Genomic DNA, 27,241 nt, shown 5'->3' with positions numbered 1-27,241 from the left:
ATATACGTGATAAAGAGCATACATTATATTGTTAACAATGTCATAGGTCCCTGTGTGTCCTACCTGATGTTTCTTTGAATGTTGTAGGAAATGGACTTGTAAATGTTGGCTCAGTAGAAGAAGGTCCATTTGTGGCTTCCTCAGTAGTTGTCGATGTTGTAAGTGTGGTATCTGCACTTGAATGTTTTGTACCAGTAGCCTCAGATGTTGTTGTATCCTGAACATATATGGTTGTATTTTCAATTTCAGCAGTTGCTGAATCTCTCGAAGATTCCATAAATGTAGAGGTCCCAATTGAAGTCACAGTGTGTTTAGAACCAGTGGATACTTCAGGTATTGTAGGCTCGTTGATTACAGATGTAGCTGCCATTGATTCTGTTGTTTCAGAAAGTTCAGATGTTTCCTGAGTATGAACTGTAGTGGTCTCCCCATCTGTAACACCTGTAGATGAGTGCATAGTTGTAGATGTTTCAGCTGTGGATGATGTGAATGTAGTGACCGTGGAGTCTTCTAATGCTGTATCTGTGGCTGTCACAGAGGTAAATGCCTTCAATTCTGTGGTATCAGAAGGTTCAGATGTAATTGATTCAGATTCTATATTTTCACAAAAATAAAAGAGGACAATTTGAAACAATCTGCCCATTCATATAACAATGCTTAATATTCACACATGTATTTTAAAAACTTTTATTAAACTACTGTAAAACAATATAGGTGTAGATTACATGTGGTTAATGGTAAATTGGAAAAATACATATGTTAATATACATTATATTGGCAAATTAATAAATTGAAATTATTATAAAGCATACATTCTTCATATTCAACTGGTAGATGGAAATGAAAAATAGAGTAGAATGAAACATTTTACCCAACTAGTCTACACATTCTTTTGACATTAAAGAGCTAATTTATGTAATCACAAATCTTTTTACATGAATATACTGTATATTCTGCATCTTGTCTGAACAACGGTACCATGTTAAACTATAATGCAGCTACATGGCTAAAGAGGAGAGATTTAGAATACAGGGCCTATTATCATGTATCTAATCCAGTGTTTCCCAACTCCAGTCCTCAGGGAACCCCAACAGGTCAGGTCTTAACGATATCCCTGCTCCAGCACAGGTGGCTTAGTCAAAATGACTGAGCCGCTGATTGACCCACCTGTGCTGGAGCAGGGATATCCTTAAGAACTGATCTGTTGGGGTTCCCTGAGGTCTGGAGTTGGGAAACACTGATCTAATCTATAAGGTATCTTAAAACATAAAAGTAATGCATCCTATAGACTTCTGTAATGATTTGTGGTGGTAACAGAAAGAATGAGAGTTAGAATTATCTCACCGGTCTATGAACCTTTCTGTTTTTATCCATACCTGTAAATGTCGAATTCACCGTTGTATTCCCAGTCAAACCATTTCCAGCAATAGCAAAGATGCTGAATGTGTAATAATTCCCAGGCACTAACTGGTCCACAAGGACGGATTCTGAATACACGGTCAGGTTCTTGGATGGAATGCCTAAGACTTCTACCCCATAGGAGCTTCTGTTGCCTGCTGGGTGTGTCCAGCTCAGGAATACAGAATTGGTTGTGATATTGTCAATGTTCATGTTGTGAATTACATCAGGGACTGGAATAAAAACAGCACATATATATATGTAATTACTTTTATGTTTTATTTTAGAAACATGTATATTCTGCATCTTCTTATCTGAACAATGGTATCATGTTAAACTATAATGCAGCCAAATGGGCCCAAGAGAAGGGAGTTAATATGCAGAGGCACATTTAATACTTTCAATCTATAAGGAAATATTAGACATACAAGTAGCACATCCTCCAGACTTCTTTAATTGCTTATGTTGACAAATGATTGTATGAATGCAGTTTATCGAGAAAATACTGAATTTGTATTGCAAGTAGAAGATTAGATTACGGTCTGTGAATGTTTAAATTGTCACTCATACTGACCTGTAAATGTAGACGTCACCGTTCTATTCCCAGTCAAACCATTTCCAGAAATGGCAAAGATGCTGAATGTGTAAAAATTCCCAGGCACCAACTGGTCCACAAGGACGGATTCTGAATACACGGTCAGGTTCTTGGATGGAATGCCTAAGACTTCTAATCCATAGGAGCTTCTGTTGCCCGCTGGGTGTGTCCAGCTCAAGAATACAGAATTGGTGGTGATATTGTCAATGCTCATGTTCTCAATTACATCAGGGACTGGAATAAAAACAGATACAAGTTATTACTTTTATGTGTCATTTTAGAAACATTTACATTGTGTATCTTCTTATTTGCACAATGTTACCACAGAAAAACTATAGTGTAGTAGTAGAGCAATTAAAGTATGTACCACAATTTGTTTTATGGTACAAGGTTAGATTGAACAAAGACAAGCTTTGTTTCATACTAAAGATTTCTGTGACATTGTTACATTTTATTTTGTATAGAAACGTGTGAAGTGTTTTGCAGGTGCAACATGTCATGGGTAAAAATACCATATGAAATCCTACCGGACAGATTTATTACTTTTTGATACAGATGTACTGTTTTTCGTGCCATGTGAAACCAAGTTTAAATCCCTGGCATTTATTTGCAATTTGTAGCACCGTGACTGGTACTGAGTATCAGAATCCCACTGTGCAGTACTTCTTCAGCCCATAATACATTCTCCCTGTGTCCCTATTACAAGGCCCACAATCTAGGAACCATTGCACACATTCATTCATCCCTTTCACAAACATAAAAAGTAGGAATTCATTATGCTGTATAAGAAATAAAACTTTATTTATTGAATGGCCTTCTTCTTGGCTGGGCAGAAGTCCTAGGCGAGGACCTGTCTGAACTAGAGGAGGGGGGAAGATCAGGCGTCACCTGGGCGGTGGATGGGGACTCCTTCTCATGCTGCAGGAGCAGGATACGAAATTATGGCTGCAGTTTTAAAAGAAAACAAGTTATTCAATAAACATTCTGCATCTGCAAACAGCACTTAGTATGACACACAGACAGCGATACTCACGGGATCAGTATAGAGAGTCCACTAATACCCACCCAGCCCATTGTAATTGCCTTCATTTCCTCCGTCGGAGCCACAGCTGCGCCGGGGAGAACCTACACGCTCCTCCTTCTTCTGGTTCTGACCCGTAACAGGAAGAGTGTGTTAGCTCAGTGAGTGTCCCTCTACAAAACATAAAGTAATAGAGAGTTTAAACACAACAGTATATTATGTATATAATTTGTACATTAAAACACACACAACAATTATGTTATGCAATTATTAGAGTACTGTAGGTACCGTATTCACACACTCACTCCGGTAGGGAGTTACATCCCAGATGCTCTCCATTGGGTCCCAGTACTCCCTTAAGTACTCTTGGGCCAGGAACAATGGGAGGCCCAGTAGGCTCTGTGGTTCGGCCATCTTAATAATAATAAAGTGTTTCTAAACATTGTAACGTTGTACAGTATAGTGGATAGTAAAACTTGTATCATTTGTGATGTCTCAGTCCCAGCGTCGGATCTTTTGTCCAGATCAAAGGCAGGAAACACTGTATTTCTCTAAGCAGGGGTTTATTTACAGGGTATAAAGCAGGTACAGGGTTAACTCATAACACCAAAACAGAAACAAAAGACCTAACTCCTTCCAGGAGTACTGACTAATACTGCTTAGTCCCTAACTAGTCGTGGGAGAACTAAACTCTTTACCCAGTGTACCTGCAGCAGGTCCCCTTTCAGTCTCTCACAGGGCTGTCGGTGTGTGGCTTCAGATCAGTCTGGCAGCAGCGTCTCTCACCCTCTCTGTATAACTCTCAACAGTGTGTCTGGCGGCGGGGGGGGGGGGGGTCTCTGTATCACTTCCTGACTATACAGGCAAGGCTAATTAGCTCATTAACTCACAGCTGAACAGACCTGTCCAGAATAATTAACTCTATGAGAGCTGTAAAGTCCCACAACTGCCCCATTCTAGCCCCTAGAGGGCAGCGACGGCACCACACACTGTAGACCTATTTAAAAAATAAATAAATAAAACGGACAATTTAAGCCGCCATTACAGATCGTTCTTTTTGGGATTGATAAGCGGAAATCCCCCCGCCAAAGGAACCGAACGATCAGTGGCAGATTCTGCAGAAATATTTCACCCATTTTTAGTGGTGACCTTGATCTTGATTCATGTTTTCAATTACATCAGGTGCTGGAAAAAAAACAACATGGAGCCATGTGAATTCAATGAGCGAGTTACCAGTCAGTGGATGTTCCATTGGCAGAGGGTCGTGCACAGCAGGGTAACCTTCCCTGCTCAGTCTGATTATGGCTTGGATATTGGGATAAGTCGATAAGTACATGGAGCCTCACTACATTGGTCAGGTTCTTTGATGGAATGCCCAAGACTACCCCATAGGAGCTTGAAGCTTCTGTTGCCTGCCTAACAACACAGAGTTGGTGGTGATATGGGCTATACTCATGTTCCTAATTTCATCGTGGTCTGAAATAAAGAGAATATGTACTATCTAATAAATTAATTGTAGCTTTCTGTATATTCTTAATTTCCCCACATGAAGCATCATGTTGTACTTTAATGTGTTTAAGAAGCCTCATGGTGAGAATAGGTGTGTGACAGTGGCACACCACTGCTTGAAAATGTGTCAAAGGGCAATATTCCCTCCTGGTGCTCACCCTCTGCTGACCCCGGCGTCTCAAAGCTGGATCCACATATAGTATCGATGAATGTTGAAAGTAGACGATGCACACAGGAGCCTTGGTTAGAGTTCAAAACTTCTAGTTATATTAAATCATCAGAGCATGGGTACAGGTAGTGACGTTTCTGGACAACCCTGTCCTTTCCTCAGACCATACACCTTACAAGCGCTGCGTCACACAACATCTATAAATACCCCTGACGGTTGAAATATCACCTTATCCCCAAAACACCTGTGATAACAAGCAGGATTGCTTCTAAGGTGTATGGTCTGGGGAAAGGACAGGGTTATCCAGAAACGTCACTACTTGTACCCATGCTCTGATGATTTAATATAACTAGAAGTTTTGAACTATAACCAAGACTTCTGTGTGCTTCTTCTACTTTCAGCATTCATCTAAGCCTCATGGTGAGATTGAACATGCAGGGACTATTACCGTGCATTGAATACATGGCCTTTCCTAAGATAAGCCTCATATATTGCCCCTAATACAGGATGCTCTTATAGGTTACATTGCCTCATCTCCCATATAGCAAGATATATTGTATTGATATTGTAATAAAGTGAAACACTCCATAATACTGATTTGTAGCGTAACAGTCAGGTAACCTTTCCACTCAGTAATACTCACCTGTAAATGTACAAGTCACAGTTGTATTCCCAGTAAAACGACTTCCAGCAATAGCAGAGATGCTGAATGTGTAATAATTCTCAGGCACCAACTGGTCCACAAGGACGGATTCTGAATACACAGTCAGGTTCTTTGATGGAATGTAAAACAAATATACATATTTGCCGCGATTCTCCGTGTAGGGAGCATGCTACTGGCAAAACAATTGGCCATACGTATGTGAGAAACAGAAAGTGAACCCTGCGCTTCTCCCATTGATCTATCAATATATGGTGAAAAATATACATTTTAAACCTAAGTCTGTAAGACAAAGGATACTTTTGGTTGCATCTTTTGATCAAATCATGACAAGCCTGCTAACCAACGTCAAGGTTAGTCTCAATCCCTTTCACATCACAAGTAGTGAGTGTCCTAAGACTTGCCTATACTGTATGTGAGCATTTTTACTGCTATTTACCAGTTTTTAACTGCACAAAGTCACAGAAGCATATGCTTTATTTATTAACCCCTTCGTGGCATATTTCACATAATTCGCTAGAATTTGTATGCATTCACCATATGGACCTGCTATTGAGACTTACCTTGACATTGGTTAGCAGGGATTTACTTTCGTTGATGGAATGCCTAAGGCTACGGCCCCAGTGCCTGCGCTGCACGCGCGCCTGCGAGGCTGGGGGTGCGTGCAGCGGAGTTCTCCGGTCTGCCGAGAGCTGCAGGGGGAAAGACAGGGGGGGCGTGATGGGGGAACGGCCGTGATGCTACCCGGCAGGTTCGCCCCATTCGCTGAACCGCCAGGGGGTGTGGCCTAACACTCCGTCACGAGTCCTGATCTCAAGTTTCTGTCGGCGCAGCGCGGTGGCCACCCCTCGCAGTGGGCCCGGCCCCATTGTGGGGCGGCTCTTGTCCCTGCAGCGGCCGCCACAGCGGGCACTGCAGTAGCCAGAGTGGACCTGGCCTAAGACCAATACCCCATAGGAGCTTCTGTTGCCCGCTGGGTGTGTCCAGCTCAGGAATACAGAATTGGTGGTGATATTGTCTATGTTCATGATGTTAATTACATCAGGGACTGGAATGAAGAGAACAAAGTCTTATGTGCAAACAATTATCATTAATTTCTTATATCAATTTAGATACTTGCTTCTTCTTACTATACGGGCCGCATCACTTCCGGATATGTATCCTGACGAAGCTGTGCCAAGCGAAGCGCGTAGAGTCGGTAGAGAGTGGGCACCATTGGCATCCTCTTGGAATTGATTGTTGCCCGTTTTTCGCTCTAAAATTGGGATCGATCGTATCCGGAAGTGACGCGACGCACACCGGCAGCCAGGCAGACTGAGCAACGGAGCAGCCACACAAGCCACTCATCTGTAGTTTTTATGTGTCCATGCTACACTATACAAATGTGAGTGTAATATCATTTGTTAGAATATATATATGTATATATCTTTATTAAACAAACACTAAAGTTTCATCTCTGTCCTATTGAGGAACATCACGCTGAGACCACTGTCACCCACCTATCTGAGTTTAGAAGATATTCAAAGCCACATCTGTGTGGAAACTGCTGTCTCTTTGCTGGGAAAGTGTGAGTCCCCATTTTGCTGATACCTAGAAGTCACAAACATTTTGGAACATATTACACTATGTATATTATTTTTTTATTCCACATATGGTGAAATCTGCGCTCCCCAAAGCTACATCTACAACACAAGATTTAAGCAGGAGGATGAGGTTAATATATGTGTGTGTGTGTGCAATTTGTAATATGCAACATCCTGTTATAACTAAAGTAAATTGTAACATTGTAATGTCATTTGTTATCCTATTGCTATACATACTGTATTGTAACAACAGTTTGATTTGTTCATATTAATAGTTTTTTTTATATTCACTTGTGTTTGCGTTTCTCTGTCACACTTCCCCAAAAAGAACGTAAAATACAGAGTTGTATTTCTTACACTACCAATTAGATTGTAAGCTCTTTGGAGCAGGGACTCCTTTTCCTAAATGTTACTTTTATGTCTGAAGGGATTATTCCCATGATCTGTTATTTGTATTATTTGTTATTTATATGATTGTCCCGTGTATTACTGCAGTGAAGCGCTATGTACACTAATGGCGCTATATAAATAAAGGCATACTTACAGTATATACGTACTGTACATACCATTCAGAGGCAATATCTGTGAGTGTATTTATATTAGTCCCTGTGAACAAGTTTTATAGAAATCAACTGGCTATTCAGAACGTACGTAGAACAGAAAATGATAAAGCTGCACACCAATAGATAAAGAAAAATACTTACTGGACACCTAACAAGCTCCTATATATATATATAGGCACTGTACCGTGTATGAGTTTCACTGGATGTGCACTGAGCTATGTCTGTGTTTTATGTTCTGTCTCTGGTTTTAAAGAAAAATACTTGCAAGAACCGGTTCTCCTGGTTCAGAGACAACTGCCAATAGATCCTCAGATAGTGAAAAATTGATGATCCAGGGCACAATGCGGATTTTCAAAAGATTTAATAAATCAAATTGCACCAAATATGAAGTTTCGTCCTTCAAGGAAGACCTTGATGCCAGTCACTTGAGAAAGTCCTCTGTGAAGGACGTAACGTCGTATGTGGTGCGATTTGATTTATTAAATCTTTTGAAAATCCGCATTGTGCCCCGGATCATCAATTTTTCACTATTCAGAACGTACGGCACCATTGGTCTCTATTCTGTGCCTCGGATGTAGACAATGACTGTATCACTCAGGCGACCAACTAATTCCGTGCATCGTCTGAAATAATATTCAGCGCTTCTTCCCCAGCCTTTGACAAAGAAAGACTGTTGGTAAAAAATGTGGAATAACCAGTATTCATCTAATTCAACAGGAACATATTTGACCCTGTGATTCAAAGAGATCTAAGAGATACACACACAGCCCAGTGTTTTACTAAAACAATCATTGTACAGTAGAGTTAAACATTGTTTGTCTTTCTACACAATGTGTCTTTGCCAAATGCGATTAAATCATTAAGTTGTGTAACATTCCAGATATGTTATCTGTTTGTTTCTGCCTTTACTGCTATGTGGGGGTTCTGGTTGCCCTGTTCCCTCTTTGAATGGAGATTATTTGTTTCTGCTTCAGTTCTTTAATAAGTCAGGCAGGTAAAAAACAGAACTCATTTCGCCTTTATTCTTTCCTTGTTCCTTGTTACTAAGGAATATGAAGCACATGCCCAGAGCTCAGAACTGACACGCATCCTGTTTATTCATACCTTTACACCACAGTCTATAGGGGATGTGTATTAATACTCACATATCACTCCTCATATACAGTATCTTATACCCCTCATATAACATAACCCCTCACATAGACTCTCAAACCCCTCATATACACCACATCACTCATATATACCCTCACATCCTCATATACACCCCTACACCCACAATATACCACCACACACCTCATATACACACACTCATAAACCCTATACTCCTCTTATAACTCAACTCTTCATACACACTCTCATATACCATACACACCTCATGTGGACCTTCACATCCTTCATATACACCCCTGATATAAACCCTCACGCCCCTTGAATACCCACATATATCCTACCCTCCTCATATAACCAAACTCCTCATATACTGTACCATACACACCGTGAAATACTAACGTGCCCTACACCATATATCTACCCTGAGCCCTTATATATACCCCCCACTCCACTAATATAATAACCTCTACCCCAGTACTATAATGAGGCAGACAGTGGTTTGGGGCATAAGTCCCAACAACAGTGCTCAATCCAAATCTGAACTGTCATTCCATAACAAGCTTAAGTCCACATATCATGGTAATAGGAAACCAATCTAGCCAAAGGTAGAGTATTGGACCCAGTGCTATTTCAATGCAGCAAAGACACTAATTATTGTTATAATAGTCCACGTGTCAGAATACATGAAGGGTTAACATACCGTAGGTGTGTATACCTCTGCCATACAGGACCCTTATGCTGCAGCACTGTTCCTGGTCATCAATTCTCCATGTAAAGGGGAAATACAATACTCACAGATGGATGGTTTCTTTGCTGCGTGCAGCACGCCCAATATTCAAGCAGAAGTAGAAATCCTAGGATTCCAGCGGTGCACAGCCAAGTAGAGTAGGGGACCAGCAAGGTGTGGGTTAAAAATATATTTATTGTGACAACATGGTAGGGGACACACACTCTGACGCGTTTCGGACTGGTATAGTCCTTTATCAAAGAGCCTTTATCAAAGTCCTTTATTTGATAAAGGACTATACCAGTCCGAAACGCGTCAGAGTGTGTGTCCCCTACCATGTTGTCACAATAAATATATTTTTAACCCACACCTTGCTGGTCCCCTACTCTACTTGGCTGTGCACCGCTGGAATCCTAGGATTTCTACTTCTGCTATAATGAGGCAGAGCCTTCTATGGGGGCATTGGCAGAGTAGGACATGGACTCAGAGCACTGAGGTTCCTGGGGCCGCCATGATCTCCTCGCTGCTGCGCGTTCTCTGCGAGCGAAGGCCAATGTTTTAGTTTATTTTGTATTTTAGTGCATTATGTTGATTCCTCCCTCTACACTCTGCACTTAGGGTGTTTCGTTCACCCTTGGTTGCTTGACAACAATTTGGACCTCCTTGGGCTCGGGGTTCATGGGCTTTGTGGACTATCGTGTATCCCTCAATGTCTGTACGCCACCCCTTAGTGAGCCATACATTGCGTTCTTTTGGAATACAATAGACCAAGTTTTGACCACATACTGATGCTGTGCTTGGTCCATTCTTCAAATCAAGGATTTGAATGATTTGTATCTGTATCTCTGATCCAATGATACATGGATGCGCCATGATTACCTTATTTGTCCATAGAGTGCTTACTTCATTCTGTGCCATAGATTTCATTTTCTATACTATTGCTTTCTTATTTTATCCTTAAAATTGTTTTTATCTGAATCTGCCTTTTACCTACTGCTAATGGGTACTCCTATGGGATCCAATCTAATAGGTATGCTATGAGGTCCAATATGGCCCCATTATATGCCAATTTGTGAATTATGAGCAGATGAATAGTTTCCCAAAAATCCTAATCCGCCATGAATTAGCAAATTCCTTTAATCCGCGGATCTGTCTCAAAAAGGCAGATTCTTTTTTTTTATCACTGACGGATTCCGATTTTTAAAAATCAAAATTAGTTTGCGAAGTCCGAAATACGAGAGAGGGACAGAGAAACCTTAATAGAATTAAAAGCACTATACAGTATATATCCCCTCAAATCTCCCTCCAAAAAGCATATGGCGAAACTCCGGCGCATCAAAAGGAGCGCACCTAAGATACCTGGGAGATATGCTAATGCTTTGCAAATTATATTTAAATGACTCACCCCACACTTCCTAAAAGGATTTCCATAAGTACTATAATGACAAGCCTAAGGCACCTTGTGGGGAAGGGGGCACTGGTGCCAGCCCTAACGTGATCAGAACCCATAACCTCTGCTAGTCTGGGGAGCAGCTCTAACACTGAACTATACCAGCTTCTGGGTAGCTCCACTGGACCAGCCTACTTTTGAACTCTACTGCTCACAACTGTAGCTAATCCAGCTATTACCATATATCCCAGGTATCTCAGGGGTGCTCCTTTTTGTGCACAAGGAAAAGTGAACTGGCAAGCAGGAAGTGGTCTTCTTCTACAGGAAGCCAGGGGAGGTGTCCATGAGTATAAATAGCTACATGTGTGAGCAGTAGAGCTCAAAGGTCTGGTAAAAACAGATTTAATATAACATTTCACACAGTCTGGATCCGATGGTGGAGAAGGACGTATCCACCCACATTTTGTGGTGGACAATTTACCTTTGGAATTCATGTGTGAAAAAAAATTAGGATTTGGACAAGTTCACCTATTTCTAGGTCGGACAGTTACATCGGTAAGGACCTTTATTGACTATCTTAACCATTTTAATTCCACCATCATATTTACCTTTACATTCAGTGTTACACAAATCAACTTCCTGGACATACAGTAGTTATATACAAACAAGGCACACATTTAGACACTAGAGGTGGGGGTCTGGGAGGGGGAGAGAGGTGGGAGTATGGGAGGGGGAGAGAGGTGGGGGTGTGGGAGGGGGAGAGAGGTGGGGGTGTGGGATGGGGAGAGAGGTGGGGGTGAGGGGTGGGGAGAGAGGTGGGGGTGTGCGAGGGGGAGAGCCCCGGGAAAACTGTCTGCGGCCATTATACACACACAAACACACACACAAGGTGGCTGCTTTAACCGTCCACAACAGTCCAACAAATTATTAGAATAAATTGTCCTTACTTTGAGCTAGAACTCCACCCAGAGCCCAGAAGCAGCAGAGCAGAGAGGTCCAGGTGCTGAGGATTCTCCCCATTCTTCCCTTCAGTGGTGAAATAAAAGTCCCTTATACGCAGCACATAGTGCAGGAAGGTGATGTCTCTACTGATAGAGGACAGAGGAACAGGTGCCTGCAGCCTCTCCAAGAGGGACTATACCTCAGGGTGACAGAAAGAGGAGGGACACAGGGACTGTCACTTTGTATTTACCTCCCACCTGCAACCTCAGGAAACACACAACACACTCACACTGTATCACACACATCCCTAACCCCTTCACTACTGGAAGCCAGTAGTATATTGCACAGTAAATATCTTTCCAGTACACAGAGCATTTCAGAGCAATAAAAGCTGCAAATCAGAGGACTATTTGTAATCATATAGTTTCATGGTAGTTCTCCACAAGACTAGGCTTTATATTTGGTCAGAAGAAGTGTTCTGTGTCACTGTTTTGTTTCATTACTGAGGACATAACACACAAACAACATAATAACATGCTGGAAAATAAAACTACATAACAATAATGTTCATTTTTATGAGCAGTGGATTTCAATGTTTGCCTGTTACCTGTACTAATGACATATTGTAACAATTATTATTTACTTATATTTTACAGCAGACAATTAGTTAAGAAACATCAATCAACAACACAAATCTAGATGTTGCAGAGACGCAGATAACACAGGATATACATGTATAGGAGGGACCTACGTCTGTCATTGTCATTTCACAAGGTCAAAAGGAACTTATTCTAGAAAAGAAACAGAAGTGCATTGTGTTGTGTTATTTACCCTTGCTGCGTGCAGGATAAGGAAACTTTTACATCTACTTTGTAAGAATTCAATATATATTTAGGAGAGCAGTCATCAATCACATGTACAATAACATACATGCTGGGGAAATCCCGGCTTACCCGGAAACACTCACATGTAAAAGGTACAAAGAACCTTAGCAGGACCCGTAGAATAAAGCAAGAAATCAACATGTACATAAAACTAAAATGTTCCTCGTGTACGTTCCCGGTTCCTCCCCCTATAGAATTAGCAGAAATGTAAGAACAACAGCACCGTGCAAAATATTTTAAACCTATCTGGAATGCTAGAGTTTCGTGAAACCTCACAGGAGCCGGTGTATCAAGAAACCTGCATTAACGCCACGACAAAAAAAAACGTATTTCAGCTTCGATACATGATGGAAGATTATTTGCAATGCGGATATGAGGGTTTTACTTCTCCATGTAAAGTGTTTTTGGTGCAGAAAATGCCTTTCCCATAACGTCCTATAGTGTACTGGGCAGTACAGACAGGCACAAACCGCCCTGTGTTACAAAGTGGCCCCAGAATAAGGAAAAATCACGTTTTATCATCACTAGCTAAAGATTTGGAATGATGTTTTGCCAGTTATGCGAGTCCGAATCCTGGGACGTCCCCTATGGATTAATACTCACCAGGCATAACATGATTCGCATGTGCGGGAGTTTTGTGGAAGAAAGGTGCCAGAGCATTAAACTGTAATAAAACCTCCAGCTGTAAGTAATAGTTTGTATTCCCTCCCAGTCCGTATTCCAGCGTAACACCCCTATCTCCCCTCCCCCCTCCCTCCTCCCCCCTCCCCCCTCCCTCCTCCCCCCTCCCCCCTCCCCCCTCCCCCCTCCCTCCTCCCTCCTCCCCCCTCCCCCCTCCCCCCGGCTGAAGGATTGGGTGCACACCAAAAATATAACAGTCTGAGTCTGGTGTTACTGTCTCTTTAAGTAGAGATATACTTGTGAGTGTATGGGTGCTTAGCGGTTTACCTTGTTCTTCTCAGGGGGCGGAGGTCCGTGCAGGCCCTTAGCAAGGAGTAAGAATGATAATAAAGGACATCAGGAACTTTTAACTTTTTATTTAAAACAGTAGAACTTCTTCAGGTGCGTTACAGCTTCCGTGGAGAGGCCCATGTCTTTGAACCAGGTACATGGAATACATTGATGATACTGTCTAACTATTGCTTTTAGGTTCTCTGCTTGGGCTCATCCCATTCCCTTTGGGTGTGACCCCAGAGATAGGCCTTCCGGCATCTTCCTGCTTCTCTGTCAGATAGTCCTGTGCAATTCTTAGGGGACACAGGTCTCCCCTTTGGGAGCCTGTCCTGCCACGTCTTCTATTTATAGGGAGCCTCTACAAGGGTACTTCCCTATCTGTCAACACAGCAAAGGGGCTACTACCCATAACTACCTTATTACATAACTGTAACTGTGTTCGTGCATATTTATAAGTGAGATCCCCTTCTCTGGTTCCTCCTGGGATCTGAGGCAAAAAGGCCCGAGCCCTGCCTTATATAACTTAGGCCTGTTATATAGTGCGCACCAGTGTTTAGTTAATATATCACACGCGGCTACGGGGTGTGACTCTGGCGTCACAGTGTCAGGCCGCGCTCTGATTGGCTCGCAGCGCGGCAGCAGCGCGAAAATACCAATTTATTGTATAGGCTCATACCCTGCAATTATCATTGACGCGCATGCGCGCGCACTATATTCCAGCCCTTAGGTTCCCATCCCTGTTGCTGGGCAGATTAAAGGGTGGGCTAAACATAATAAGGTTACCCCATATCAGGTGACCGTCTGGCAACATCCAGACTACAAGGTGGTGCCAGACACTAGTCTTTAAAACGGATACATAAATACACAGTGTGCAACAACTAGAGCCAGTAAGAAATAACCCCTTACCTCCCATTAAGGACCATTACTGGAATTGAATTTAACAACGATACTAGACCAGTCTGTAGAATAAGGGAATAAAACTCTGGACGTTTTCCCCACAAAATCCCCCTGAGTATTAGTAACCCATAAACATTAATCCCTGTAAATAATTTGCAGCGGATCCTCATCATATCTCTGTGTCTTAAAAGATGCATCCTCTTTACAAACACAATTAATGTAATTAAGTAATTAGCTTTCACCGACTGTATTCACAAGTTTGCTATGCAGTATGTGCACGTGAAAAAGAGAGGTGTGAGATTAGTACCACGTGTGTTTGGAAATGTATTTTTGAAAAGACCTAATCCACCATGTTCTTTAATGGTCTCAGTGGGTCAGCGGTCAGTGGTCTTCTTCTGGCACTAAAGCTTTATACAATCTATACAATTACTTAGAGAATGAATAAAAAATGACCTATGTGGTAACCTAGCAGCAAATGTTCTACCTCTAGTAATTGGAAAGAAATACATTGCACCAACATATACTTTTATGCATCTTTACAGTGTGATGCTTGTTCTCTAGAGTGGTCGTTTATTAATGTTTTGAAAACCTTTAAAATGTCCTTCTGACCCCACGTAAACCCCGGCTTCACTAATATATGTGCCTAAGAATATTATTGTTATAGCGCGGCACACACCGAATGTTTAAACACAGACAAACATTGTATTATATTCTATTTAGTTTATAACAGTCCAGTGTAATATATTTTGCATTTTTAAACACAACAAAAAGTAAAATGGAAGTAACATGCATCTCACTTCTGGATTCTGGAACTCCAGCGTTTCACAGAACACAGGCTGAAAACCTCTATTCTAAAGCAGCACATACAGTACATAAGCATCTCAAACATACCATGAGCAGTCAGTGCGAGATACGCAATGGCTATGTGATAGGCTATGGGATAGGGGCATGGGATAGGGGCATGGGATTGGGCATAGGCTATGAGATAGGCTTTTGGAAAGGGCATGGGATATGGCATAGGATAGGGTATGGGCTAGGCTTTGGGATATGGCATAGCATAGGGCATGGGATAGGGAATGGGATAGGGCATGGGATAGGGCACAGGATAGGGCATGGCATAGGGTATGGGCTAGGCTTTGGGATATGGCATAGGATAGGGCATGGGATAGGGCATGGGATATGGCATAGGATAGGGCATGGGCTAGGCTTTGGGATATGGCATAGGATAGGGCATGGGATAGGGAATGGGATAGGAAATGGAATAGGGCACAGGATAGGGCACGGGATAGGGCACGGGATAGGGCACGGGATATGGCATAGGATAGGGCATGGGATAGGGTTTGGGATATGGCATAGGATAGGGCACGGGATAGGGCATGGGATAGGGTTTGGGATATGGCATAGGATAGGGCATGGGATAGGGAATGGGATAGGACATTGGGATAGGGCACGGGATAGGGCATGGGATAGGGCACGGGATAGGGCATGGGATAGGGAATGGGATAGGGCATGGGATAGGGTATGGGCTAGGCTTTGGGATATGGCATAGGATAGGGCATGGGATAGGGCATGGAATAGGGCACAGGATAGGGCATGGGATAGGGAATGGGATAGGGCACGGGATAGGGCACGGGATAGGGTATGGGCTAGGCTTTGGGATATGGCAAAGGATAGGGCACAGGATAGGGCACGGGATAGGGCACGGGATAGGGCATGGGATAGGGTATGGGATAGGCTTTGGGATATGGCATAGGATAGGGAATGGGATAGGACATGGGATAGGACATGGGATATGGCACAGGATAGGGCACAGGATAGGGCACGGGATAGGGTATGGGCTAGGGTATGGGCTAGGCTTTGGGATATGGCATAGGATAGGGCATGGGATAGGGAATGGGATAGGGCATGGGATAGGGCACGGGATAGGGCACGGGATAGGGCATAGGATAGGGTATGGGCTAGGCTTTTGGATATGGCATAGGATAGGGCATGGGATAGGACATGGGATAGGACATGGGATATGGCACAGGATAGGGCACGGGATAGGGCATGGGATAGGGTATGGGCTAGGCTTTGGGATATGGCATAGGATAGGGCATGGGATAGGACATGGGATAGGGAATGGGATAGGGAATGGGATAGGCTTTGGGAAAGGGCACGGGATAGGGAATGGGATAGGCTTTGGGATAGGGTATGGGATATGACATGGATGGACACATTTTCAAGCCCTGCCTCCATTAACTGGTTACATTGTGTCAAGGAGAGAGGTAATAAAAGACCCCATAACATGCACTGTCAAGACTACAAGTAGCACAACATCTCATAGCAGATGCAGATAGTGCGACGTATCTGAGAGATATGTACCCAAGAAAAAAACTTGGGGGGTAGGTGGTGGATATATAGTGGGAGGGACCACTGTGAAGAGAGCTGAATAAAGGATTAGTGTCAAATCAAATGTATTAATTGCTATGTGCAACAATTAAAAGTAAAGGGGGCATATAAGAACATAAAAAAAACACATACGCATGTGGTGTAAAAGCCCCCCACAGCTAGAGTTGATGCTGCCTAGTGTACAACAAGAGGTGCTGAAAATCCTCTAAGTCGCACTGGTCAGATAACCGGCTGATATCTCTATGCACAACAGGTTAGGACCCGCTGGTACTCAGTTAGTGCTAGTGCTGCCAATGTTTCTTCCTGGCTCCCAGACGTCAGTGCTATAATTTATATATATATCCAGCCTGGTACCTGGAGGCTGCGAGAACGCTCGTAGGCAGATGGGCAAAGCCAGGGGTACACAACTCCAGCCTTTAAGCCTCCTCCCCTCCCCCAACAGGCCAGGTTTTCAGGATATCCCAGCTTCAGCACAGGTGGCTCAATTGGTCCCTGCTTCAGAACAGGTGGTGCAGTCTTCGACTGAGCCTCTAATTGAGCCACCTGTGCTGCAGCTTGGATACCCAGAAAACCTGACCTGTTGGGGGGTCTTGAGGACTGGATTTGAGCACCGCTGGGCTATGGTGCTTGTTAGCCTGGGAACAATGGCCGACTCACGCAGTGTCTGTATGGCATTGAATCCCTTACGTTGCAGGTCCCCCACTCCGGCACTGCAGACTAGCACAGCAACAGTTTGTTTCTCCTGCGCTCCCGAGGGTCCCACAAGTACCCTCCAAGGTGTCGGGAAGCGCCCAGAGGACGCCCTCTGTGCTCTGCATTGGGGTATACAAATCCCAAATAACCAAACAAAAACTGATCCCCCACAGCTAGATCCACTCGCCCGCTAGTAACCAGACCACTGCAGCGCCTTTCACCTGCCTAGGTAAGGGGCTCAATGTCATACAGCTGCGGGAGGGGGGCTTTTACAACACACGCGTATGTGTTTATTGATGTTCTTCTATTCCTGCCCCCATTTTTTTTCCATTGTTGCGCGTAGCAATAAATAAATTTAATTATACCCTAATTATTCATTCAGCTCTCTACACAGGTGTCCCTACCACTATATATCCACCACATACCTCCCAAAACATTTCTTTCTTGGGTACATATCTCTCAGATACGTCTCACTACCTGCACCTGCCATTAGATTTTGTGCTACTTGTAGTCTTGAGAGTGCATGTTATTGGGTCTGTTCTTCCCTATATCTTTGGAAGGAGTAACTTCTCCCCCACACCCGTTAATATTACCCAAGTGCACTCAACGGCTAATCTTACTGTGTAAATGCTCTCCCCTACACCAGAAGCACGCATATAATAAGCCCACACACACAATAAACACACCCGCGTAAACTAAGCACATGCACACGTACACACGCACAATAAGCACACACATACACACACACACAATAAGTGTTCCTCGTCTTTATTTGCAAACATAATGTACAACATTTTCATTAAAAAAAAAAACAACTATGTTGGATTTACAATATTTCTAATATAACTTCACATAAAAAAATACCTTCTTAAAATGATTCGATATTTATTGTTTGTGCCGCGCTGTACTGAAGCAAAGTACCACTCACATTGAACGGGGCTTTCACTACTACATTTAAAATAAAAGTACCACTGCCCCGGGGTCCGGTTTCTGGGTATCTGTCGGCCCCTCGGGCTATAATACAGACAACGACTTTACGTCTCGGTATTTCCTTTATTCAGTTTATTTTCGTTTCCCGTTTCCAAGCGGCTGTCACATTTTGACCTGGAAACTTATCCCGTAGGAGCCGTGTGATCTGGAAGAATACGGAAAAGGTTTATATATAGTGGGACATGGGGGTTCCCTTTGCTTTTACCCATATACAATATTCCTTATATATCATAATATGAAGAAGCCTGCTGCATACAGTAATATCGCCTCTCTCCTACCTGGGCCATTATCATCTGTTTTCTATCGCTTTCACTTGTGGAAAAACGCAACGACACAAAGAGGCTGCTGCTATCTGCAAGTAGAAAGAACACATTATACAGAACATGTAAGATAAAGCTTCAGAAATAACATTAGTCATTAACGGGGTACATCCACAGAAGTCCATCGTTTTTGCACTAACACGGAAATTGGGAACGGACTTTACTGTTCATCTAATTAACAGGTATCCTCGAAGCCAAGGAGATGCAAAAATAACATCCGTTCATCAAAGTAGCAGTGCTATGAACGGGGATTTTCATGCCTCGCATTTTCCAATACACTGCGCATTGGGCAAACGCATGTCATTAACGCATGCGATAATAACGCATTACTCGTTAATGCAAATGTTACTAAAATATTTGAATATTTTTACACTTCTTAACTTTTACATTAATAAAAATAAATATTAATTATTATTGTTGGGATGTTTGGGAGGGAGACGCTACGAAGGGGGGGGGAGTTAAGTTTCCAAACTTTTGAAGGGTTAACTTACAAAACGTAACTAAACTTTAACTACATTTTCTGAATGGAATATATATATATATATTGCAAAGAGTGACCTAGGCGCACATATGCAGGGGAAGAGAAAAGAAAAAAGAGGAGGAAAAAATCATAGGGCAGTATATCAATACAAACAGATAAGAATTCGGTGAGATATGCACTTACACTAGTAAGATCATTAAAGGCCTTTAATCCACTTAGGGACTCTCGAACTCAGCTCCTGTAGTTCGTCTGTTTCTTGGCTCCTGGATCTTTGGAGAGGCTTGTCTTTGAGGCTTCTTGCAGCAATCACGATGAGTCTGTTTTTAGCAGACTGTACCTTGGTGTGGATCTCAAATAAAGGGATGGGTAGGGAATAAAAGGAGATAAAAGGAGAAACATATGTGTAAAACCTTTTAATAAAACATCTAAGGATAAAACAAAAGTATTTAACTCACATTCTATGAGTTAAAAACGGGCAGTAGAGAGTGTTTAGCGAGTCTCTCACACTCGTGGTATAGAACGCCGACTTCCAGACCTCCTCACACCGGCAAGTGCTTCCGCATCAGGTGATCAGATCTCGTACGGCTCTCGCGAGATTTCCCTCTGTGTAATTCACTGCCAATGCTCCGTTCAGCTCCGTTCAGCTCACACTAGGAACAGTCTCTCGGCGTCACTCTCCCTGCTCCAATCACGCTGGCCCTACGCGTTTCTCCACTCGGGCTTCGTCAGGGGCTGCTATGGTTACCTTATCCCCACCCTGGGTATTTAAACCTACCTCTATTGACCGATTGGCTGGTATTTCATTTAGCTGGCATATAATTAATTAAACATTTAGCAGGCATATCTAGACCATAGTGACACATCAAGGGACTTGATTAACAATTTAGTCCTATTCAATGGCCCTATATACACAATACCTGCCATATATAGATAGCAAATATGTGTTTAACTGGAAATCACTAACGTGTTCCGATTTGGGGGTTAATTATATACCCCATCTAAGGATGTATTTAAAGACTCATACACTTAATGGCAGTTATTGTGCATTTGGCAATTTGAAAGTTAATTTAGTATATAATACAGAGCACGTTGATATATTAAATATCTAAAATAAACAGTTTCTATATTGTTTGTAACCACGTTTTTTGGAACAACATGAGATACGTATAATAATGCAACCCTATGTTGCCAATTGACCATATCCAGACTTACATTAGTTATTTCTCATAATCTCTAGAGAGGACTTATTAATCTACATATAATTTGTTGGAACATATATTTCCATTATCAGAGAGATAAAAATAATAGATTTTTGTTTGTTTTTGTTTAAGTAATAGAGAGGGTTGTATTCATAGATTGCATCAATATATATATACATAACGATTTTTGTCCGTCTTATATATTCACCATACTTATTCCAATGTTTAGAGCATATTAGATGATACCTATTAAAGATATTATAATTTATCATTGCTGCCCAAATTATCTTAACAAATAATTAATAAACAAACCCGTGTATTTATTATAAATAACTAATATGTGTATCATTAATATAAAGATTCCTAAAGCATAAATAAATTTATTAAAAGAGTGACTAATACAAAAGTGATATGAATTTATATAAACTATACCCTTATTTGTGATTACTATTATTAAAATATACATGAAATACATCATATATACTTTATATTTAACCCATTAATCTAACCAATATATATTGGCCATATTAAATAAACAATATCCAATATGTATCAGATTTATATACCATTACTCCAATCAGGGACAACATTATGATTTATGAAAATAAACATATGCACCGATCACGTGTTTACGTGACCTAAATCTTTCCAATTTTGTCATATGTATACGAATATTGGGTCTATACATCTCTTAATGCATACGTATAACAGCACCATAATTCCAATTTTTAATTGATCCACACTTCGCTATGTCAAGTATATCCAAATTTATATATATATAGCAAATCATTATGTTGGGCTATCCCTATGTATTTATTAGATGAAAAAAGTCAGCTTATGATGATATTGAGAATAATACATATTGGATATTGTTTATTTAATATGGCCAATATATATTGGTTAGATTAATGGGTTAAAGATAAAGTATATATGATGTATTTCATGTATATTTTAATAATAGTAATCACAAATAAGGGTATAGTTTATATAAATTCATATCACTTTTGTATTAGTCACTCTTTTAATAAATTTATTTATGCTTTAGGAATCTTTATATTAATGATACACATATTAGTTATTTATAATAAATACACGGGTTTGTTTATTAATTATTTGTTAAGATAATTTGGGCAGCAATGATAAATTATAATATCTTTAATAGGTATCATCTAATATGCTCTAAACATTGGAATAAGTATGGTGAATATATAAGACGGACAAAAATCGTTATGTATATATATATTGATGCAATCTATGAATACAACCCTCTCTATTACTTAAACAAAAACAAACAAAAATCTATTATTTTTATCTCTCTGATAATGGAAATATATGTTCCAACAAATTATATGTAGATTAATAAGTCCTCTCTAGAGATTATGAGAAATAACTAATGTAAGTCTGGATATGGTCAATTGGCAACATAGGGTTGCATTATTATACGTATCTCATGTTGTTCCAAAAAACGTGGTTACAAACAATATAGAAACTGTTTATTTTAGATATTTAATATATCAACGTGCTCTGTATTATATACTAAATTAACTTTCAAATTGCCAAATGCACAATAACTGCCATTAAGTGTATGAGTCTTTAAATACATCCTTAGATGGGGTATATAATTAACCCCCAAATCGGAACACGTTAGTGATTTCCAGTTAAACACATATTTGCTATCTATATATGGCAGGTATTGTGTATATAGGGCCATTGAATAGGACTAAATTGTTAATCAAGTCCCTTGATGTGTCACTATGGTCTAGATATGCCTGCTAAATGTTTAATTAATTATATGCCAGCTAAATGAAATACCAGCCAATCGGTCAATAGAGGTAGGTTTAAATACCCAGGGTGGGGATAAGGTAACCATAGCAGCCCCTGACGAAGCCCGAGTGGAGAAACGCGTAGGGCCAGCGTGATTGGAGCAGGGAGAGTGACGCCGAGAGACTGTTCCTAGTGTGAGCTGAACGGAGCTGAACGGAGCATTGGCAGTGAATTACACAGAGGGAAATCTCGCGAGAGCCGTACGAGATCTGATCACCTGATGCGGAAGCACTTGCCGGTGTGAGGAGGTCTGGAAGTCGGCGTTCTATACCACGAGTGTGAGAGACTCGCTAAACACTCTCTACTGCCCGTTTTTAACTCATAGAATGTGAGTTAAATACTTTTGTTTTATCCTTAGATGTTTTATTAAAAGGTTTTACACATATGTTTCTCCTTTTATCTCCTTTTATTCCCTACCCATCCCTTTATTTGAGATCCACACCAAGGTACAGTCTGCTAAAAACAGACTCATCGTGATTGCTGCAAGAAGCCTCAAAGACAAGCCTCTCCAAAGATCCAGGAGCCAAGAAACAGACGAACTACAGGAGCTGAGTTCGAGAGTCCCTAAGTGGATTAAAGGCCTTTAATGATCTTACTAGTGTAAGTGCATATCTCACCGAATTCTTATCTGTTTGTATTGATATACTGCCCTATGATTTTTTCCTCCTCTTTTTTCTTTTCTCTTCCCCTGCATATGTGCGCCTAGGTCACTCTTTGCAATACATTTCCAGCGGCGTTGTGGAGCCGCAGACCTAACTTGGCTGCAAGTTTGTAGGGTTAGTAGATTGTGAGGGTATATACCTTGTATTGATTGATTGGCTGAGAGTGTGGTTTTATCTAACCATATTCAACATATTGTCTATATCTGCGCTGTTGTTTTTTGTCTGTATATATATATATATATATATATATATATATATATATATATATATATATATATATATATATATATATATATATATATATACTAGCTGAGAGCCCCGGCGTTGCCCGGGATGTTTGTGGTGTGGGTGTGGCATTTGGGTGGGGAGTGGTCCACACGGCCCATGTGCGGTGGTAGTGCTGCTGTGGCTGTACTGATGGTGATTGTATCGGTGTGCTGATTTGGGAGGGTTTGGTGCTGATGTGGGGGTGCGGATGTGGGTGTGCCGATGGGGGAGGTGCAAAGGTGGCGATGTGTGGGTGATGATGGGGGCTGAGAATGGTGGGGAGCCGAGAATGCCAGTGTGCTGGGGGGGCATGGGATACCGGTGTGCTGATGTGGTGGTGCTGGGGATAGTGTGTGTGTGTATACATGTTTGTGTGTATACATTGTATGTGTGTGTGTGTGTGTGTGTGTGTATATACATGTGTGTGTGTGTGTATGTGTACATGTGTGTGTATACATGTGTGTGTGTATACATGTGTGTGTATGTATACATGTGTGTATGTATACATTGTGTGTATGTATATATTGTGTGTATACAACATGTCTGTGTGTGTATACACGTGTGTATACACATGTGTGTGTGTATACACATGCGTGTGTGTGTATACATGTGTGTGTATACACATGTGTGTATACATGTGTGTGTATGTATAAATGTGTGTGTATGTGTGTGTATACACGTGTGTGTATACATATGTGTGTGTATACATGTGTGTGTATACATGTGTGTGTGTATACATGTGTGTGTGTGTATACATGTGTGTGTGTGTATACATTATGTGTATATATACCTGTGTGTGTATACGTGTGTGAGTGTATGTCTCCATGTGTGTGTGTACGTGTACATGTGTGTGAGTATACGTGTACATGTGTGTGTGTGTACGTGTCTACGTGTACATGTGTGTGTGTGCACGTGTACATGTGTGTGTGTGTGTGTGTCTACGTATACATGTGTGTGTGTACGTGTGTGTACGTGTGTGTGTGTGTGTGTGTGTACGTGTGTGTGTGTGTCAACGTGTGTGTGTGTCTACGTGTGTGTGTGTGTCTATGTGTGTGTGTGTGTGTCTACGTGTGTGTGTTTGTGTACGTGTGTGTACGTGTGTGTACGTGTGTGTATACGTGTGTGTGTGTGTGTCTACGTGTGTGTGTGTGTCTACGTGTTGTGTGTGTGTGTGTGTCCCTGTGTGTCCTTTGGCCCGTCACTCCGCCTCAGGCCAATGAGAGGTGTGCGGGGGCGGGCCAAGGGACCAATGAGGTGGGAAGGGGGGGGGGAGGAGGTGGGAAGGGGGGGGGGAGGAGGTGGGAAGGGGGGGGGGAGGAGGTGAGGACGGGGGAAGGGGAGGAGGTGAAGGGGGTGGGGGTGGAGGGGAGGTGAAGGGGGTGGAGGGGAGGTGAAGGGGGGGGGGAGGGGAGGTGAAGGGGGGGGGGGGTGGAGGAGAGGTGAAGGGGGGGTGGAGGGGAGGTGAAGGGGGTGGAGGGGAGGTGAAGGGGGGGTGGAGGGGAGGTGAAGGGGGGGTGGAGGGGAGGTGAAGGGGTGGAGGGGAGGTGAAGGGGGTGGAGGGGAGGTGAAGGGGGTGGAGGGGAGGTGAAGGGGGGGTGGAGGGGAGGTGAAGGGGGAGGGTGGAGGGGAGGTGAAGGGGGAGGGTGGAGGGGAGGTGAAGGGGGGGGTGGAGGGGAGGTGAAGGGGGGGTGGAGGGGAGGTAAAGGGGAGGTGAAGGGGGTGGGGGGTGGAGGGGAGGTAAAGGGGGGGTGGAGGGGGGGTGGAGGGGAGGTAAAGGGGAGGTGAAGGGGGTGGGGGGTGGAGGGGAGGTAAAGGGGGGGTGGAGGGGAGGTGAAGGGGGGGTGGAGGGGAGGTGAAGGGGGGGGTGGAGGGGAGGTGAAGGGGGGGTGGAGGGGAGGTGAAGGGGGGGTGGAGGGGAGGTGAAGGGGGGGGGTGGAGGAGAGGTGAAGGGGGTGGTGGAGGGGAGGTGAAGGGGTGGTGGAGGGGAGGTGAAGGGGGTGGGGGGGAGGTAAAGGGGGGGTGGAGGGGGGGTGAAGGGGAGGTGAAGGGGAGGTGAGGGGTGGGTGAAGGGAGGTGAAGGGGGGTGAGGGGAGGTGAAGGCCGCTCACTCACCCGTCCGGCCGCTCCCTCAGCCGTCCGGCCGCTCCCTCAGCCGTCCGGAAGCTCCCACGTGGATCTGAGGCGGGAGGCAGCTTGTTGTGGCCGCTCCCCCGCTGTGTCCCGGGCACTCGCTCCCCCGCTGACTGTAGCGGCGCCGGGGGGAGGAGGGGGGGGCTGAAAGCGCGGGAAACACGGGGAGAGGAGGAGGTGCGCGCGGGTGTGGGTGGAGGCTGATGTTCGGGGAGGAAGAGGCGGAGGCTCCGGGACCGGTGGGTATGTGAGCCCCACCCCCCCGGGTTATACATGCTGCTAATGTACACCCCCCCCTACTGTGTGTGTGTGTGTGTGTGTCCCTGTGTGTGTGTGTCCCTGTGTGTGTGTGTCCCTGTGTGTGTCCCTGTGTGTGTCCCTGTGTGTGTCCCTGTGTGTGTCCCTGTGTGTTTGTGTTTGTGTCCCTGTGTCCTTTGGCCCGTCACTCCGCCTCAGGCCAATGAGAGGTGTGCGGGGGCGGGCCAAGGGACCAATCAGATTTCCCCTAGGGACACCGGACATCCAGGCAGGCAGGCAGGCAGGCATGCATGCATACAGTGCTTTCACTAATATAGTATAAGAAGATATATATATATATATATATATATATTGAAGATTGGAGATAAGGAGTGTGGCTTAGGCTATATCAAAGCAGACAATTATCACCACCATTTTGGCTCAGCAGCCATTTTGAGTGTTTGCTTGTATGTATGTGTATAACAGCTGTGTATTTGTGTATGAAAGCTGAGCTGCAGAGCATCGCTCCTGGCAAAGACCAACCCTCGTATAATTCCTACTAGTCTTGAAATTTTAAATAATTGCATTCTCACAGTTTCTCATTCTTGTAGTATATGGGGTGAGTGAGAGATCCCCGCTTCTCTTATCTGGCAGCTACACACACAGGGCTGAGAGGTTACTCCTTAAGTCAGGAGGTTATGAGGCTCAAATTCCGGGTAAATATGTAGGGTAAGGGTTAGCTTGCAAAGCATAGATTTTTGTCTGAAAAATGTTTTTTGTCACAATTTTTTTTCTGTATCTCTAAGCCAGCCCCCTTAGGCTGAGTCCAGGCTCCCTGCTTGCTCGCTGAGGCGCGCTGAGGCTCAGGGAGAGCGGGTGCTTTCCATGGCCTTGCGGTTGCTTACCGCACGCGCCGTCAGCGGGCCTTCAGGGGGCGGCCGGGGGCGGGCGCGTCACTGGCCGGGGGCGAGCCAGTGACGTCATGGAGCTGGTTCGCCCTGATTGGGCGTACCGCTCACGTGACATTCCTGTCTCGCCGGCAAGCGGGGGAATTTAAATTCCCCCAAGACCTGCGCTTCCGCAAGCGCGCGGAAGCGCAGGTGAGCCCCTACTAAAGCCGCTCTAATTGCGACTGTAGGGGCTCAGTGCTGAGCGGGAGCGCTCCTCAGCATGCTTCCGCAAGCAAGCAGGCAACATGGCCGAGGCCTTAAGGGGCGTATTACTCATTTGAAATGTATAAAATGTGATGTCAAGCATTAAGTGCTCAGAGGAGAAAGCTCATTTTGAATTCTCTCTCTCTCCTTTGTACCTTGGTACAAATAAACTCACTGTGAACCCTAAGACTTATTGATATTATTTCTATACTTTCACAATATATATATATATATATATACTTAAAACGCGCGTGTATATATATATATACACACACACACACACACACACACACACACACACACACACACACACACACACACACACACACACACACACACACACACACACACGTTTTAAGTTATTGTAGGTGAAAAAGGCAACAAGAAACCTCCACCTTATTGCATATAGCAAATAAAACAATCAGTTGTGAGCACATTCACCTGTCTTAGGCAGGTCTGCAGCCCATTATCCCCAGCACACAGTGCAGCT

At 43.3% G+C, this 27,241-nt stretch overlaps 1 protein-coding gene and 1 long non-coding RNA gene across 3 annotated transcripts in view; both read right to left on the bottom strand.

Annotated features, from left to right (window-relative positions):
- Positions 1-2,767: 2,767 nt before the first annotated feature.
- On the bottom strand, positions 2,768-3,305 carry LOC142465507 (uncharacterized). The gene is made up of 2 exons (XR_012787899.1): positions 3,059-3,305; positions 2,768-2,938 (listed from the first exon to the last, which is right to left on the bottom strand). It is a non-coding gene; the product is annotated as an uncharacterized LOC142465507 (long non-coding RNA).
- Positions 3,306-18,008: 14,703 nt separating this feature from the next.
- The window catches only part of LOC142466163 (receptor-type tyrosine-protein phosphatase beta-like), a 39,404-nt gene continuing 30,171 nt past the window's right edge, over positions 18,009-27,241 (bottom strand). For both annotated transcript variants that reach the window (XM_075570988.1, XM_075570990.1), the window contains 2 exons: positions 18,756-18,829; positions 18,009-18,622 (listed from right to left, as the gene is read on the bottom strand). In XM_075570988.1, coding sequence (XP_075427103.1) covers positions 18,545-18,622; positions 18,756-18,829 — 152 coding nt within the window. In that variant the 3' untranslated portion in view covers positions 18,009-18,544. The remainder of the gene's footprint in view (positions 18,623-18,755; positions 18,830-27,241) is intronic.

The sequence above is a fragment of the Ascaphus truei genome, chromosome 14, assembly GCF_040206685.1.
Source record: "Ascaphus truei isolate aAscTru1 chromosome 14, aAscTru1.hap1, whole genome shotgun sequence".
NCBI classification, from domain to species: domain Eukaryota; kingdom Metazoa; phylum Chordata; class Amphibia; order Anura; family Ascaphidae; genus Ascaphus; species Ascaphus truei.
Note: the sequence above shows the minus strand (reverse complement) of the source record. Positions and strands in the feature narration are given on the sequence as shown.